The 15990-nt window shown below is 39.6% G+C and overlaps 2 protein-coding genes across 3 annotated transcripts; one reads left to right on the forward strand and one right to left on the reverse strand.

Annotated features, from left to right (window-relative positions):
- Nucleotides 1-478: 478 nt before the first annotated feature.
- LOC136422058 (exostosin-2-like) lies at nucleotides 479-11061 on the forward strand. 2 transcript variants are annotated; one of them, XM_066409692.1, is made up of 13 exons: nucleotides 479-519; nucleotides 1051-1834; nucleotides 2851-2918; nucleotides 3582-3744; nucleotides 4162-4357; nucleotides 4774-4913; nucleotides 5363-5456; nucleotides 5808-5939; nucleotides 6414-6597; nucleotides 6790-6956; nucleotides 7469-7612; nucleotides 8076-8187; nucleotides 8637-11061. In XM_066409692.1, the coding sequence occupies exons 2-13, from the start codon at nucleotides 1272-1274 to the stop codon at nucleotides 8873-8875; spliced, it is 2202 nt and encodes a 733-aa protein (XP_066265789.1). In that variant the 5' UTR covers nucleotides 479-519; nucleotides 1051-1271; the 3' UTR covers nucleotides 8876-11061. The 2 variants fall into 2 exon arrangements, with proteins under 2 accessions (XP_066265789.1, XP_066265790.1); XM_066409693.1 differs by lacking the exon at nucleotides 479-519 and adding an exon at nucleotides 552-573.
- A 652-nt stretch (nucleotides 11062-11713) lies between these two features.
- On the reverse strand, nucleotides 11714-15701 carry LOC136421435 (fructose-2,6-bisphosphatase TIGAR-like). The gene is made up of 6 exons (XM_066408735.1): nucleotides 15522-15701; nucleotides 15152-15189; nucleotides 14161-14279; nucleotides 13466-13543; nucleotides 12868-12978; nucleotides 11714-12470 (listed from the first exon to the last, which is right to left on the reverse strand). The coding sequence occupies exons 1-6, from the start codon at nucleotides 15551-15553 to the stop codon at nucleotides 11922-11924; spliced, it is 927 nt and encodes a 308-aa protein (XP_066264832.1). The 5' UTR covers nucleotides 15554-15701; the 3' UTR covers nucleotides 11714-11921.
- Nucleotides 15702-15990: the final 289 nt, after the last annotated feature.

The following is a 15990-nucleotide window of genomic DNA, read 5'->3' on the forward strand; positions in this document are numbered from 1 at the left end:
TGAAGCGAAGTTATCAAAGAATTCTACAATATCCTTTACAGCTACAGTCTACAATAATGAAATACTCCATATTTAACCTTTGACCTAACAAAAGATATACGTTTTTACAACAGAAATGTTACATTTGTCGTCTCATAAGTTATGTAATTGTGATATTTCGGGAAATTAATAGACGAATTATGAAAAATCTACTCTTTTGACGATTTCACTGCATTTTTGGAAAGAATGTCCCATCGATCTTTGCTGTCTGACCGCCATCTTTGTTTTAGCTTGTTCTAAATGGTAGGGGTGGTTTATTAAATAAATTATATTTTATGACATGACATTAACTCGCCATTAAAAGTAGAGCCTTTTGATACTTATTATTAAATTTAAAGACATGATAATATTCTTTGATATGTCGTAGATATACTATACTTTGCAAAAACCTCACTATAAAATAAGATCAATATTGAACACCCCTTATTGACACTTTTTGATCAGTCCACAACACAGAAGACTGAGACATTTCCCAGACAGGTAAATGTCGACACACCTGGTTGTTTGGTCATTTTAACCACTTTAACAGCCCAAGTTAGTAATATAGTAAGATATATGTTATGTATTTAACGCTCGAGATCTCATACACAAAGAATGTTGTCATTTGGGCACGTGTTTCGGCACTAAACTTCTGTTCCTTTCTCTGTTCCGTATGTCAAAGGATTGCGTGAATTGTTTCCTTTCTTCCTAAAGTTCTTGTCGTTTCCTCTTGTACTTCCGGTTGAAGATTTACAGGTTTCAGGCTTAAGTTTCTGAATTTGTCGCGAAATTATGTCTAACATTGGTATGTAATGTGTATGTGCGACAAAATCGGCAGTTTTCCTATTATGATGAGACAAAAATACATGTACAAAAAATACTGAATGTTTATATAGAACACAATAGACCCCTGTCCTAAAGTGTAGTTTGTTGAGGTACAACCTTTTTTTTGCCTTCGAGGTTATCGTGTTCTTGCCTTATCGTAAACTTCTGTTAGAAAATACTAACACGTCCTCTCTGTTTCTGTTTCAGTCAGTTCTTGAAATGTTCTTCAACTGATGACGTAAGGTGTTCTGAACAACTAAGAAAGAGAGCGACACAACATCCCTACGACCAACCTGTGAACCATGTGGACATATCAACAAACAGTTATCCTCAGAACTTGGTTGTGAATCAAAAACCTTGCTCGTACAAGACCAGCAACATCTGTTACATGTCAATATATAGAGTGCTATACAGCGTATGTTGTCGCCATGTATCCTAACTCACCGACATCACGGCACCAGCCGCTTCTAAGGACTTCTTCGCGTTCGGGTTACCCGCGATTCATCCCCGTCAAGTACAAGAACTTCTATCTAATTCTCTTCACCATTATTCTAGTCGGGCTCATCTTGACTGGTATCTTCCAGTTCTGGCCGCATTCGATCGACATCCGTGAGGAACGCGAATCCTTCAGTCTCTACGATGTCGGCCATTTAGAAGAAGTAACGGTTCCGCTCATGAGTGCGATACCGGACAGGGGTGAACTGGAATGTCGTATGCACAGTTGTTTTGACCCGTATCAATGTCAGGCCAGTCCCAACAACAGAATAAGCGTCTACATCTACCCAATGAAGAAATATGTGGACGAAAACGGTGTGCCCGTCATGCCGTCAATTTCGCGAGAGTTTCAGGAGGTTCTAACGACGATAGCGGACAGCGAATACAACACCAACGATCCTGCGAGGGCGTGTTTATTTGTGCCCTCAATCGACCTTATGAATCAGAACATTCTGAGGTTGAGAGAAACAGGACAGGTCCTAGGGAGGTTACCAAGGTCAGTTATATAATTGATATTAACTTACCTATAACCTGTAGATTGTGGAATGACTGTAATTAGCATTGTAAGGTACAGACTGTGATAGAAAACTTTTTGCAGGATATTACTATAGCTAGGTCTCAAGTTAAGCAGACAATCTTTGAAGTCTTGTCAATGAAAACTGACTTGTAGATAACTCAAGTTGACATCCATACTACAAATTAAAGATTCAAAACTGTTCCTACATATGTGTGTGTTGTGGGTGTTTTGAGTCCAAAGTTGGGTTATCTTGAGTACTGGCTTTATATGTATATTGTTTATGCTGTGAAATACACAAGCAACATACTCAGCATCTTTTTTTTAAAGTACATGGACTCATGGTACATGTACTGTATGTATATAGCAAAAGAAAATATTGCACAGATATACAAATGTGCATACATGAAAGGAGCACCAAAATTAAGTATGAGAACTTCATGCTTAAAATCATATCCATGAAAACATCACAACCCACATCACATGTATGGTTTGGTCCAAGCCATAAGTTCACCAACGGTGCATGTATAGACAGGATGAGTACAGTGTACAGTGGAATTGGAGCTGTCAGGAGTTTGGCACAGGTGGACTTGACTTTGGGCCGGTGCCAACCTAAATTCACATGGAGTAATGGACAGTGTATTTGGCTTGGGGTGTTTAAGTTTTATATAAGGCTCCCTGAAGATGAAATTTTGATCAAATAAAGACATCAAATAAAAAAAGACTGGCTACCTGAGGACAGCATGATCTACAGACTGAAAAGTACACAAATCTGAATTTTCCACATTTGGCAATATTGACCATGGCAAAATTAGATAATCCTAATTCACATCTGCCCCACAGTATCGGCTATGGCTAAACAGTCCTACTCAAGACACTCTCTACCACATGATATAAGTCATATTTGTAAGCTGACTCAGTTCTGTTGCAAATTATTTTCTGCAGATCCACATATATAGCTGACCAATTTTTTTATTTCTTGGTGCCTGTTTTAACAGATGGAACCACGGACACCATGACTTTCAACTGCAGGGCGCCAACCACCTACTGTTTAACATGCTGCCGGGTATGGATGATTTAATGAAAATTATGTTGTGATTCCAACTTTAAGTTATTTGACTAAATATTTCAATACCACCAGATCATGTATTAACTTCAATAAATGTAATGATATTTTTTAGGAGAGTGATTTCAAATAATTTTAGAACAACAGAATGTATGCTGCCGATTTTATCTATGTATGTAACAATATGTTGATGTACATACATGTACACATGTACATGTACTCTACAGTGCAGCCTATGGTGCCTGCAAGGCTGTCGTCTTGTTCTGTAAATGTTGAATTGAGTAAACCATTCGTTGATCTGTTATCTGTATCTACAATGTGTACAGCCGGTCTAACTGCCCTTCAGTGTAATACACCAGCTTCGCAGGCATGTAGTGCGGCAGCAGCTGGTTGTATTGCACTGAACGACCTGTCACACCTACAATGTAACCTTTGCTCATCTAGCTGCAAGCGTTCTCTAAAGCTATCCAGCGAAGATGCCCTTACATGTACATGTTAGTAGTACATGTAGTAGTAGTCCACTGTTTTCTGCTGCTGCAGTAGTCAGGACACCCTGCAGCTGCAATCAGTCTTTCTTCAACTCTCTCCACTATGTCTGGTTCGCAGCAAGCTCCCTTAGCTCCCTTAGTTTTCTTTCTGACCGTTACATTTATACATGTACAGGCATGGAGCCTGACTACAACACTGCGCTGGAGGTACCTCGAGGGAAGGCCATCCTGGCGGGAGGGGGGTTCTCCTCCTGGACGTACAGACCGGGCTATGATGTCAGCATTCCTGTGTTCAACCCCTTCACTGCTGATATGGAGCTACCAGGGAAACCGGACGGGTAAGGACTGCTGATGTGTTACTTTTATTTCTTCTTCATTTCAATACATTTTGAATTCTTATTACTATTAGGAAAATAGATAGGTATTACAAAATAAGGCTTTCTTTAAAATCTGGAGGAAATTCCGCGGAATACCAAAGAGTAAAAACGTTTCTATACCTCTTTTCAAAATTTTGATATTTTTGATATATTTTTACATTGAAACAACTTTTTTGACTAGCCTTTGGAGTAAATCGGACACCAAAAATGAATTTATGGATAAAGAATATGACTGTTGTAATATTGTGATGATAATGGTTAGTGCAAAATATCCTAAAGATAAATTATTAATGAATGAAATAAGATTTCCCGAACCCCTTTTCAACCTGTCTAAACAAGACTTCCTAAAAGGGGTAAAAAATACATACATTTTTTCAGGTACTCCAGGCCATGGTTGATTGTCTCTGCTCAGACAGTCATCCACATGGACTTCCGGGCAGAGCTCGATGCTGTTGCTAGGGACAACGATGATGTCCTGGTGCTGGACAGGTGTAACGACCTACCTGAAGGCATCCCCGCCCACAGGAGAAGATGTAAAGAGGACAGGGTCTACAACTATCCTGATATTCTTCAGGTAAGTACAGCTGTATAGCTGTGATACCAAAAGCCAAAACTGCCCAAGAAGACCACTCAGGGGACTGATGGGGTCTAGTCTATGTCAGTTTGTGGGCAGGTGGTCACTATAGACAGAATTCTTAATGCTAGGGCCAATGGGGAAAATTGACCAAAAAGTGGTCACATTGGCCAGGTGGTCACTTGTACCTGTTTGACTGTATTTCTTTACTTAAGTCACAGGCAAACAACTGTACATGTATCTGTAGGGATGCTGTACTTATCACCTATTTTCACTTTTTTGCATGCAAGTCCAGTAGAATTTTTGGCAACACCTTGTGGATGTAGCTTGCAATTTTAAACATACCTGAAGGATGCTTGTAGACTCTGTCCGCATTCTATTGTAATTTATATATTTTGCCTTTATTTTAACTACAGGAGGCGACGTTCTGTATGATTCTGCGGGGAGCGCGGATGGGTCAGAGTGCGCTGAGCGACGCCATGATGGCCGGATGTATCCCCGTTGTAGCGATTGACACGTATGTGATGCCCTTCTCAGAAGTCCTGGACTGGAAAAGGTGAGTACATGTAGTACAATTTTTTTTCTGATAGATTTCTATATTTCTTTTTAGAAAAGGTTAGTAATAGTAGTACCCACTCACCCCCCCCCCCCCAAAAATAATTCAAAAACAAAATGTCTTCACTAAGTCCTGTGTCTGTATCATGTGTACGGATAATTATTTGGAGGTAAAATACCAATGATAGCCTATGTTTCTATATCCACCAGTATCCTTAATGTGTATTGTGAACTACTAACAGAAAATTTTGTCCTTTTCCTGCACAGTATATTTTGAAAATAGATATCTAGTAATGTAGGTATGTAAGACTTTGCTGTCAGGGAGAATTTCTAAGAGCTGCATTGAAACACAAATATTAAGGATATGTTTGTGTACAGTATCATTAGGTTTATACTATACATGTTGTACATAGTTGAAGCTTACTACATCCACCCCCTCCCCCCTGACAGGGCTGCAGTGATGCTGAGAGAAGAAGACTTGCCAGATGTTCACAACGTGCTGAGGAGGATCTCACAGGAGAGAATCAACAACATGAGGAGACAGGTACGGAATATCTTTAAAAACTGTTAGCTTTACAGGGAGCCTGTATGTTGGCTACTACTACATGGTTGGGAAGTTAAGTCATGCTTTTATGTTCATTCAGGTCTCGTCCTATTACTGAACAGACCAAAATTTGACATATCCATCCAGGCCAGCTAACATACACTATGAAGTGCTTTTTCTTCAAATTCAAAATAGTGTCTGTGCTTGCTTATGTTGTTGTTACATGGCTAAATGCCAGCCAACAACTGTATCAAGAGTGGAATAGAATACCCAACAAAAATGAAAAAGTCAGTCAAAAATTCATACAGGGAGTTCGTCTTTGTTCTGGATCATGACTTCTCCCCTTTTCAGGTTGAGTTTTTCTGGAGGTCATACTTCCATTCCATGAAGGTCATCACCATGACAACCCTAAAGGTCATCAACGACAGGGCGTTCAGACACGCATCAAGGTCATATGAAGACTGGAACGACCCAACGCCCAAGGTGAGATACTACTTTATAAGCCAAAATGCCACAGACATGAAAATAAAAACTTACGTCAAAGATATGTAGAGAAATTTGTATGTTAACAAGTATGTTTTTCTATTCATTCCTAAGTCTGGAGTGACAAGTCCAGTTTGGCACCTATGGTTAACAAGTACATGTATGCTTTACTGTTTGTACCTAAGTCTGTAGTAAGCAGCCCACTGTTCCTGCCTCTCATCCCAAAACCCTGCGGTCCTCGTGGGATTTGAACCCAGAACCTTTAGTTTTCTAAGTTCACACCCCTCACCATATATCATATGTTTTACTGTTTGTACAAAAGTCTGGAATCACCAGCCCTCTGTTCCTGCCGCTGATCCCGACCCAAGCGATGGGCTTCACTGTGTTCATCCTGGGATTTGAACCCAGAACCTTTAGATTCTAAGTCTTTTAAACCTTACCTATGTTTGACGAGTTTCTTTTTCTGTTTCTAAGTCTGGAGTGACCAGCCCGCTGTTCCTGCCGCTGATCCCGACCCAAGCGATGGGCTTCACGGCGGTCATCCTGACGTACGACAGGGTGGAGAGTCTGTTCCGCGTGATCACGGAGATCGCCAAGACCCCGAGTCTCGCCAAGATCCTGGTCGTCTGGAACAACCAGGCAAAGTCACCTCCTCAAGGTAGCTGTAATGTGCTTTCTTTTAAACTGTAACTTGTAAGAAGTTTTCACAAGTTTTGAGTACAGTCAAACCTGCACAAGTGACCGCCTCTGCATAATGACCACCTGGAAATAAAAGATATAAAAATATGTATCTTTTATAATGCAGTAGTGCCAATGATTTTAAGTTTAATGCTGTCACAATTTTTTCCAGGTTCCACCTGGCCCAAGGTCAACAAGCCGCTCAAGGTCATCCAGACCACGGCCAATAAGCTGAGTAACCGCTTCCACCCATATGACGAGATTGAGACCGAGGCTGTGCTCGCCATCGACGATGACATCATCATGTTGACACCTGACGAACTAGAGTTCGGTTATGAGGTAATGATGTCTTCTTCCCTCGGATTGGTTGGATATAGCCATGTAAAATTAGTAGTTTATGGAAGGATTTAGCTTTCTTTTAACACTTTTTGGGGTTAGTTTCTTGTCAGAAATGACATGAATATAGTGTTTCCTTTTGAATCTAGCAATAGCCTACTGGATAGAGAGCTTGCTATGCCTGCTTTTGGTTGCAGGTTGAATTTCATGACCAAGTTAAACATTGGTGCATACTGCTTCTTACCACTTACGGAAAAGAGTATGGAAGTTGACCACACACCACTTCCAGTGGACTAGCCTAGCTCGCTGTTGTACAGTAGTATAATAAATCTGTGCTTGTACAACTGTTTGGCCTAAGGGCTAAAGAAACAGAGATGGGTGCCACAGTATGGTACACCATGTTGTGGGAAGGACTAACTTCAATTTCTTTACGTTTTGTTGTCTTTATTTGCTGACACTTAAGGTGTTTTGATGAAAATTTATGAATGATCCTGATATTTTTTTTCCTAAACTAGGTCTGGAGAGAGTTCCCAGACAGACTAGTGGGCTACCCCGGCAGAGTTCACCTCTGGGACAACGCTACCAAATCCTGGAAGTACGAATCTGAGTGGACAAACGACGTGTCCATGGTCCTCACAGGTGCCGCCTTCTACCACAAGGTACTACCATCACTTCTTGATTTTGTTGTGTTACCGTAGCATAAAATATTTTATTTAAACTTTTGATCCATCTGCAAGAAAACTGACATAAAAATCACATGTATGAAGTAGTTGGTCATTGCAACTATGATAAAGACCAAAACATTTGTAAATTTTTCTGAAGAAAGGTTGAACTGTAATTTACAACACAAAAATTGGAATTGCCAAAATTTTCAACTGTCTAACTCCAGTCTTGTCAATTTGTTTGTGATGGAACGTACAGTTTAATCTTGCATCAGAATGATTCATACAAGCACAGATGAGCCTTCAAGCTAACATTTGGACTTTGCTTTGATAAGTCAGTTTTCTTGTCAAGTTAATGTTGTTGTCTTAATTTTCTTGAAGTTGTGTTTGAAAGTATTGTATTACATGTAGATAAATTATTTGTTGCTGATTTTCTGCATTTGTGTTTTTTTTCCCCCAGTACTTTGGATACCTGTACAGCATGGCCATGCCAGGAGACATCAAAAACTGGGTGGACAAACACATGAACTGTGAGGACATTGCCATGAACTTCCTCATCGCTAACGTCACAGGTAAGGACGGTTTATCTAAAGGGGTTTGTTTCAAGTTATAGTAGAGTGGGGGTACATTTTTTTGAGGGGGGGGCAGCAATTTTCAGTCTCCTCTTACTAGGGCGTATAGTTTTATCAATTCTGTATATACACATGTGTATATGTAGACCATGATATTTGATATGTTTATTTTGCCTTCACACAAACTAATTTTTCAAGAAGGATTTATATATATGAATAGTCATATTTCAGTTTAAAAGGCCTGACAATCTTACAATTGCAATGCCAAATTGTACCCTACAAACAATGAAGTACTACTAGTAAGCTCCAGTTGTTTATTCCTTGATATAAGCCAGGTAGAATTCCTCTTGTGCATGTTGAAAGTAGGACATTGAAAATCAACATTGACTTACTGTTACAACATTTTTTAAGTACACAAAAGTTTACATCCCCAAATTTTTAACCCACAGGAAAAGCACCGATAAAAGTGACTCCCAGGAAAAAGTTCAAGTGCCCGGAGTGCACCAACGTGGACAACCTCTCCGCTGATCAGTCCCACATGGTGGAGCGGTCAGTTTGTATCAACAAGTTCACCGACATCTACGGCATGATGCCGCTCAAAATGATGGAGCACCGCGCAGACCCAGTATTATACAAGGACAACTTCCCCGAAAAATTGAAACGTTTTAATCAAGTGGGGCCGCTTTGAGGCAGAAAATTCATTTTTTTAGGTCTAAAGATGTTGCGAAAACTAGGATACTGAAGAGTTGTCTTTTTTATATTTTTTGATAGATGTGAAGAGATTGTCAATAATATCTTAATGTAAGTGTGTACATTTTTCATGTACATGTAGGCCTTGTTTATTGTGTTAGTAAACTAGCTTTAATTTGTGTGGGGGAACTATCTTAGATATTTGATGCATTTATTTTTCAGTCTACCTTTCTGTACTGAAAACAAGTTGCAAATGTCCTTCGGAAATAAACAGCAAATAAGGTTTTAGTACATGTACCAGAATTGCAAGCGTTCATTTGGTCTTTACAAAAGCATTGTATATGCAAAATAAATCTGTACCTACAAGTACATGTACATGTACATCGTACCACCAGTTACTAAAGGAATAGGCTTGCTTCTGTACAGACGTTTATTTAGATGCAAAGAAATTGTGTAAAAAGTGGTTGCTTACATTGCAATTGTTTACCAGTGCCTTGTGTACTTTTGTATTACTGGCAAGAAAACAACAGCTCATAATATATGATAAACTGAGGAATACTATTCGGGTATTACAAATGGTTTGAAAACCATGTAACAGAATTTAGTTTTGTAAGCTGTATCTGTGAAGCTTATTTGTCTGCTAGCAAGTTTGAATATCATATGCTAAAATACATGAAATCTTCATACACTGAAACACTATGTGAATGATTTTGCATAAGCTTTTCACTTCGGCTGGATTTATATGTAGAGTTTTTTTAGTTACAATTATAGATGACATATCAATTTCTGTTTAATGGCCAGGTTATATCAGTTTCACAGACCTCATTATCCAAGGGTTAACATAATATGGAAAAATAACTCACCTGTGAACCATTGGAATTCCCTTTTCTTCAGTTCCTCTACTGAAAAAAGAGCGTGTTTCTTTTGCTTGTATCAAGCAACTGTCATTGTGACCTATGACCTTTGAATTATGACCCTGTGGTGTAAACTTACCCACTAACAAACTTATAACAATTTAAGATAAATTAAAATGCAAAGACTTGGAATTGTGCATGACTAACTTGTCACTGATGTGTATGAAAATCAACCATTGCTGAAATATGACTTTTATCAGCTAGCTAGCGTAGAATATGTCAGCTGTCTTCCCAATGTCTTCTTAGTTATGTACATTGTACAAATAGTCATGTACATGGAAGAAAGATTAGATTTTGATAAAAATTAACCCTAACTAGTTTGATTTGCATCATCATTTTGGAATATCATGTAACAAAGTGCACCAAATTGTAATTTAGTTTTGACTGCTTTAAATTTGCATTGGCCATTTTGTAAACATACCAATAAGCCAGTTCACGGTTTGAAATGCACATGCGCAAGGTCAAAGGTGAAGGCCCTAGTATCTTCTAACAGTTCTTGTGTTGACACCATGCTTGATACATGTCCAGATGTGTTTTGTTTGTCTCGGGCCGTCAGCTTTGACGCACTGTGAGTGCAGAAATGTTTGCGGTGTTTTTTTTTTCATGGTGAACTCTTTCCTGCGAACTTAAAATCACCAAAGTGTCCATTATGTGACTGTAGCGCTACTATTGTTTCAAATGCAAACTTAAAACCACTGCGAACACTCCATTTTCTCTCTACCGCGAAATTAAATCCCATACCTGCATTTACAGTATTGACCACAATGCGTCCTACTCAGCATGTGCAGTTCAAACTGAAACAGCTTATTCTCGTAGATGTTGCATATATTCATACTGTCAGGCATGCCATGCTGCTATATTAGTAGAGATGTACATATTCCAGATACTGTCACTCCGCCACTGTGGGAATAGATGTAACAAAACAGCACAGTGGTATCTTCTAAAGGGACCTTGCATATTATAACATCAGATTCTAGTTATAACAATGATTCAAAAACTGTTGCTATTTTTCGTATCACTTAAGAAGTTATAAGACTGCTTTTGTTAGAGAGTTTTGTCTGCATATCTACAAAGTTGTGTAATAAGTTATCCTGTATTTTGATTTCACTTTCAAAACTGTTGTGTTGTGTCTGAAGTCATCCACATTTTTGTCTCAGTTACAAGTTTACAGTTGTTATGTACATGTTTATAGATTAACAAGAACAATGATGTACCAACTGTCTTCCAGATTGCTGATAATGTTTCAAAGCAATAAACATGACAACAGATAGCAAGGTTGTTGTTCTTGCTTTGATTTGATTAGAATTGCAACACTGGGACATAGGCAGCTATTACTGGTGTGGTGACCGACACATAAATACTCGTTTTTACACCTTGGTGGAGGAAAGTCATACAAAATGCCTTTCCCAAGGGCACATCGGTGGCGTCAGGGGATTCCAACCCGGGACTGCTGGGTTCTGGGGAAACCCTGCCATTGCACCACGCGACCCGAGCTTTGAAAGTTTACCCCTTCCACAGCCGGAATGAAAGTGATCTTCAAGCAGTTTAGCTCAAATGAAGGCAAGGAACAGTACTAGTTGAGCTAATCTTCCACCAGTGATGACAGAGAAGACAGACGCTATGTGCAGTATATAGAGTTTCATTGCACCTGGGTAATTTCCCCAGCTCTTTTCAACAAATTTAACAAAAAGTGGAACATAGGTTAACATGCGCTAAGGACCGCAAGCCTTTCAAGCAGCGTGCATGTCAGGTGAGCGACAACAGCCAGGATTCCTACTCACAACCTCTTGGTCCAGAGGCAGAGTCGCTAATGACTGGACTAGGCATGCTACAGGGTAGATTTGATTTGGCCTCGGCACTTCTAAGATTAAAGCTATGGAAAACAGTCAGTCAAACCAGCAGGCCAGATACAAAACAATCAGTCAGTGATATAGTGTAGTGTTTATTAGATCAGGTCAACTTTCCATGTTTCCATAAATATGTTACGTTACATTGCGCGTACACCAGAATATCATGATTATTTCATACCAAGCCATTAGCTACCTTACAATCAAGAATATGAATACCGTTACCTGGAAAAGTGTGTAAAATGAAGAATATTGCTTATCCATCCCAATATGTTAACACTGATCATAACTCGAAATCAACAACATTCTCCAGATGGGACTTGTCATGTAGAAATTGGCATGAGAGGACGGGCCTTTTCCCTCCTTCTCTGAGCTGGACCACAAACTGAGAAATCCCGCAGTTGGGAGAAATCTGCATTGCGAATCTTTTGCTCTTCACTCTACACCCAAGGTCATCAATCAAATGCCTAAAGAGCTCACGTATCGTTCCGCCATGAGACACAAGCAAAACTCTGGCATCATACTTTTCAGTATCTTCTGTCTGTGAATTGGATGCTAGGTTTACATCAACATTTTGTGGTTGCGAATTAGAGGCTACTGTTACTCCTGCGTCAGTTTTTGAAGCGCTAGTAGATGCTTGTGTTACTGAGCTTTTGCTGTCCCCTTCCTGTATGTTCCATTCCCCTAAAACATTACCCTCCGTCCCACAATCCCTTTCTGCACTCCCATCAGCCATTGCAGCATGCTGCAGTGTTTCCACTTGACCTATCCCAGCTTCCCCGGCAAGGTCATTGCAGAGGTCATGGAAAAATGCTTCTGCTCTGGCCTTCACCTGCAAATGGTGGAAGTATGAAAGATATTTCCGTGAATGATTTCATCAGGCTGGTAAATGATTTTCTACATCCAACATTGTATAATGCAGCAGCGACACCTAGCTGCAGTGCGAAGTACAACAAGTCAGCATTGCCCTGAGGAAGGTGACAGACCGTCACTGAAACATCAACTGCTGTAACTCTTTGGTTGTGGATTAAGAACTTTGTTATCCGATGAAACTCAAAGGTATTATTACATGTAGTAATTCAGAGAACTGACTACATGTACTTGAAAATTGCAGAGTTTGGAAAAAACTATTATTACTGGAAGCGCATGCATTGTTTTAACACATAATAATTAATAGGCAACTTTACTGTATCTACATTTGTATTCTACTCAACACAAAACATTATTACCTCTAATGGGGATTCTCCCCCTGGAGGTTTGAAGTTCTGTGGTAACTGTCCTGATTTCTCCACCAGTGCCCTCAGCTCTGAAACTGTCTTCCCTTCAACCTCACCAAAACCCTTGAAAATATAAACACAGCTGAGTCAGAAATCCTTTCAATGTGCTAAATATCATCCTACAGCTGAACTGTGTTACTTCCGTGAATAGCTTCATCAGGTTGGTAAGTCACTGAATAAAAAACTCTTTTTACACAACCAAGAGATTTATTCCACAGTGATTTGCACATATGTAAATATTTTGCGTTTGGGAATGCATCTCATTATGTATAAACAGCAACACCTGTGCTGCATTGCCATGTGAACCAGTCAGAATTGCCTTGAAGAGGTGACAGATGGTCACCGAAATGTTGGTGGAATAAATCTCTTGGTTGTGTAAAAAGAGTTTTTTATTAACTGAACTGTGTTACTGTTATACTGATTGAGCATACAACTTACAAGTACAGATACAAAATTCCTAACTCTGGTTGTTTTATTGTAAGCATCACTCAGTACTTAAACAATATCACATCAATTTCATATTGTACAAAGTAACACTTCAACAACTTACCCTTTCCCTCAGCCTCTTATCAACCTTGACATGTGGAGACTTGCTCAGTACATTTTTGTCCAGAATAGCTTGGCTAGTCTGTAAAAGATAACCAACAATGTGTGAATTAGGTAGAATGATGTTGCATTTGAAAATTGTTTTAAGACGCTTTTGAAATTTTGTCATCTATTCATCCTTGTATTTTGAGATGTATTTTCAGCTCTATAAGCCAGTTAACAGATCAAACTGGGAATGCATGCCCAGTTTGTTTGTTTGTTTGTTTTATTTAGATCTCCATTAGTGATACAATTCAATATGCACTATTCTTCCTGGAGTCCTTATGATACAGTGTGATACAGTGTGCACATTGTGAGAAGTACTTCAGCTTCTGGTGCTTGACTGTGGTTCGGGCACGTATGCCGACACAACACACTTGCCAATACCATTATGCAAGGTACAGAAGCCGGAGGGAGGAAAAGAGGAAGGCCAAAGATGGCCTGGCTGGATAACATCAAGACATGGACTGGCCTGAGTACTTCACAACTGATCACAGAGGCGGAGGACAGAACAGGATGGGCATGGATCACTACGGCTGGCTGTCATGACGCCCCTACGACCACTGAGGTCATGGGTCATGAGTGAGTGTACCGTACTAGGAATGCAATACTCTTTTGTACTAGTGCTAAGAGGCACTGCATGAGTATAGGCTGTGCTACCTGCATGACCCTGTTTAAATCACTGGTGTAGACATGGGTGAAGAGTTGGTTCCTCAGACGTTTTCCTGCCAGCCCGGCCTGGTGGTAACCAACATCAGACAGGTTTGTGTTCATCTGGCCTGCAGAACATCAACAAACAAACAAACAACAACAAACCAGTCAAAAACAACCGAGGACATATATCAATCACTTCAAATTGAATGTTTGATGCAAAGTAGCCTGGGTGCCATCCGATTACTACCGGGGCTCCTACGCCCGCAACCCTGAAATAAATCAATTTTTTTTTTCAGGAAAGATACCTTGATACTGCATCCAGGAAAGAAGGCTTTATCCGCCTGTTATGTCCTGATCTTGCCTCCTTCATGCAGTGTACTTACGCTCTTCCCAGTGTTCATCTAGCCTACTTTTAAACTGGTTAGCGCTCTCTGCAGCAACCTCTTGTCCAGTTCCTGCACATGTCCTTGTCCAGCCCCCTTTCTACCCCTTGTTTGCACCTGTTACTAACACTTGCGCAGCTGCTAATAATCCGCCAAATAGCGGGCTAAGCAGTAGTGAAGATGATGATGACTTCAGCAGGTAGGGAATTCCAGCTGTTGACAACTCGGACACTAAAAGTTTGACTTCTAACCCTAGTCCTAGCCATCAAAGCTAGACTAAGTGTAGAATCCCTGGTAGTAATCCAATGGCACCCAGGCTAGATTCAAAGGAGAGAGACTCAGGCACAGTTACTAAATACTACTGAAAATTAAGTGGCTTTGGGGCCATAAGATGCAAAAGGCATTAGGACTCAAATCTAGATGCAAGACTCCAGATTTTCTTATAAATTGATTACGAAATGCTCTACATGAGCCTTCGGCAGTTTCAAGATTCAACACCTCACCAATGCCATATAAGATTTAGTAGTAAGTAAAACCAAGGAGGTTTCATAAAACACCATCTAGCTCAGTATCTGTCATTTCTGTAGAAATAAAATAAAACAAAAATACCATACCTTGCAAGATAAATTCCTTATTTTCCCTGGTCTCTCCACTGCAAGACAAAACAATTTTGATGATAAATTTTCTTTTGGATAGTTATGTACATTAGTAAGTGTGAAGTTGTATACAAAGAGGCTATTAGTCATACCCTATTTTCGGTACAGAGGACACGTCACACTTGAATAAAAATGCATAGTTTAACATGGATTTAATTTGAATGGCAGATATTACAATTACTCTATTGCTTGCCGGCTTTCTTTTGCAATCAATGAGATTGGATCTCTTCTAAATCTCTTGGATAACTTGGTACTTGGTGCAAAGTTGCAAAATTATGTACCGTCACATACCGGTACATCAGAAGAGCAACTGTTACATCATACTTACTGCCGGACGACGGTGAGTAAAAACGTCGCCATTCTCCTAGCCAGCCCGTTGTTCAGTGCCGTGTCGCGTCAGTGTGGTGTACGTGTGTATAGAAGCGAAATCCGGCTGTATAATTACTATAAAGACCCTCAAAATGCCTAAATCTGTCACAGTTGGTAACCCAAGTAGTCAAATCAGCAGGGCAAAGGTTATCAGAGTACTACACTATATCTAACGGGTGTAATAGAAGATTAATGTCTCATATCAAATTTCTTTCCATACCATATAAAACTATAAATATGTATAGTTATACATAATATATGTGTAATAATTCATTATATATTGATCTAGAATCACAAAACATCGCCACACAAGGAATTTTTAAAATTTTGAATTACCTACAGTGGAAAATGTATTGTTCTATTTCAGAGCGGAAACGGAAACGCAAGACACATTCTTATAGAAAGCAAAACAACGAACATAGACGGGA

The sequence above is a fragment of the Branchiostoma lanceolatum genome, chromosome 16 (assembly GCF_035083965.1).
Source record: "Branchiostoma lanceolatum isolate klBraLanc5 chromosome 16, klBraLanc5.hap2, whole genome shotgun sequence".
Lineage (NCBI taxonomy): Eukaryota > Metazoa > Chordata > Leptocardii > Amphioxiformes > Branchiostomatidae > Branchiostoma > Branchiostoma lanceolatum.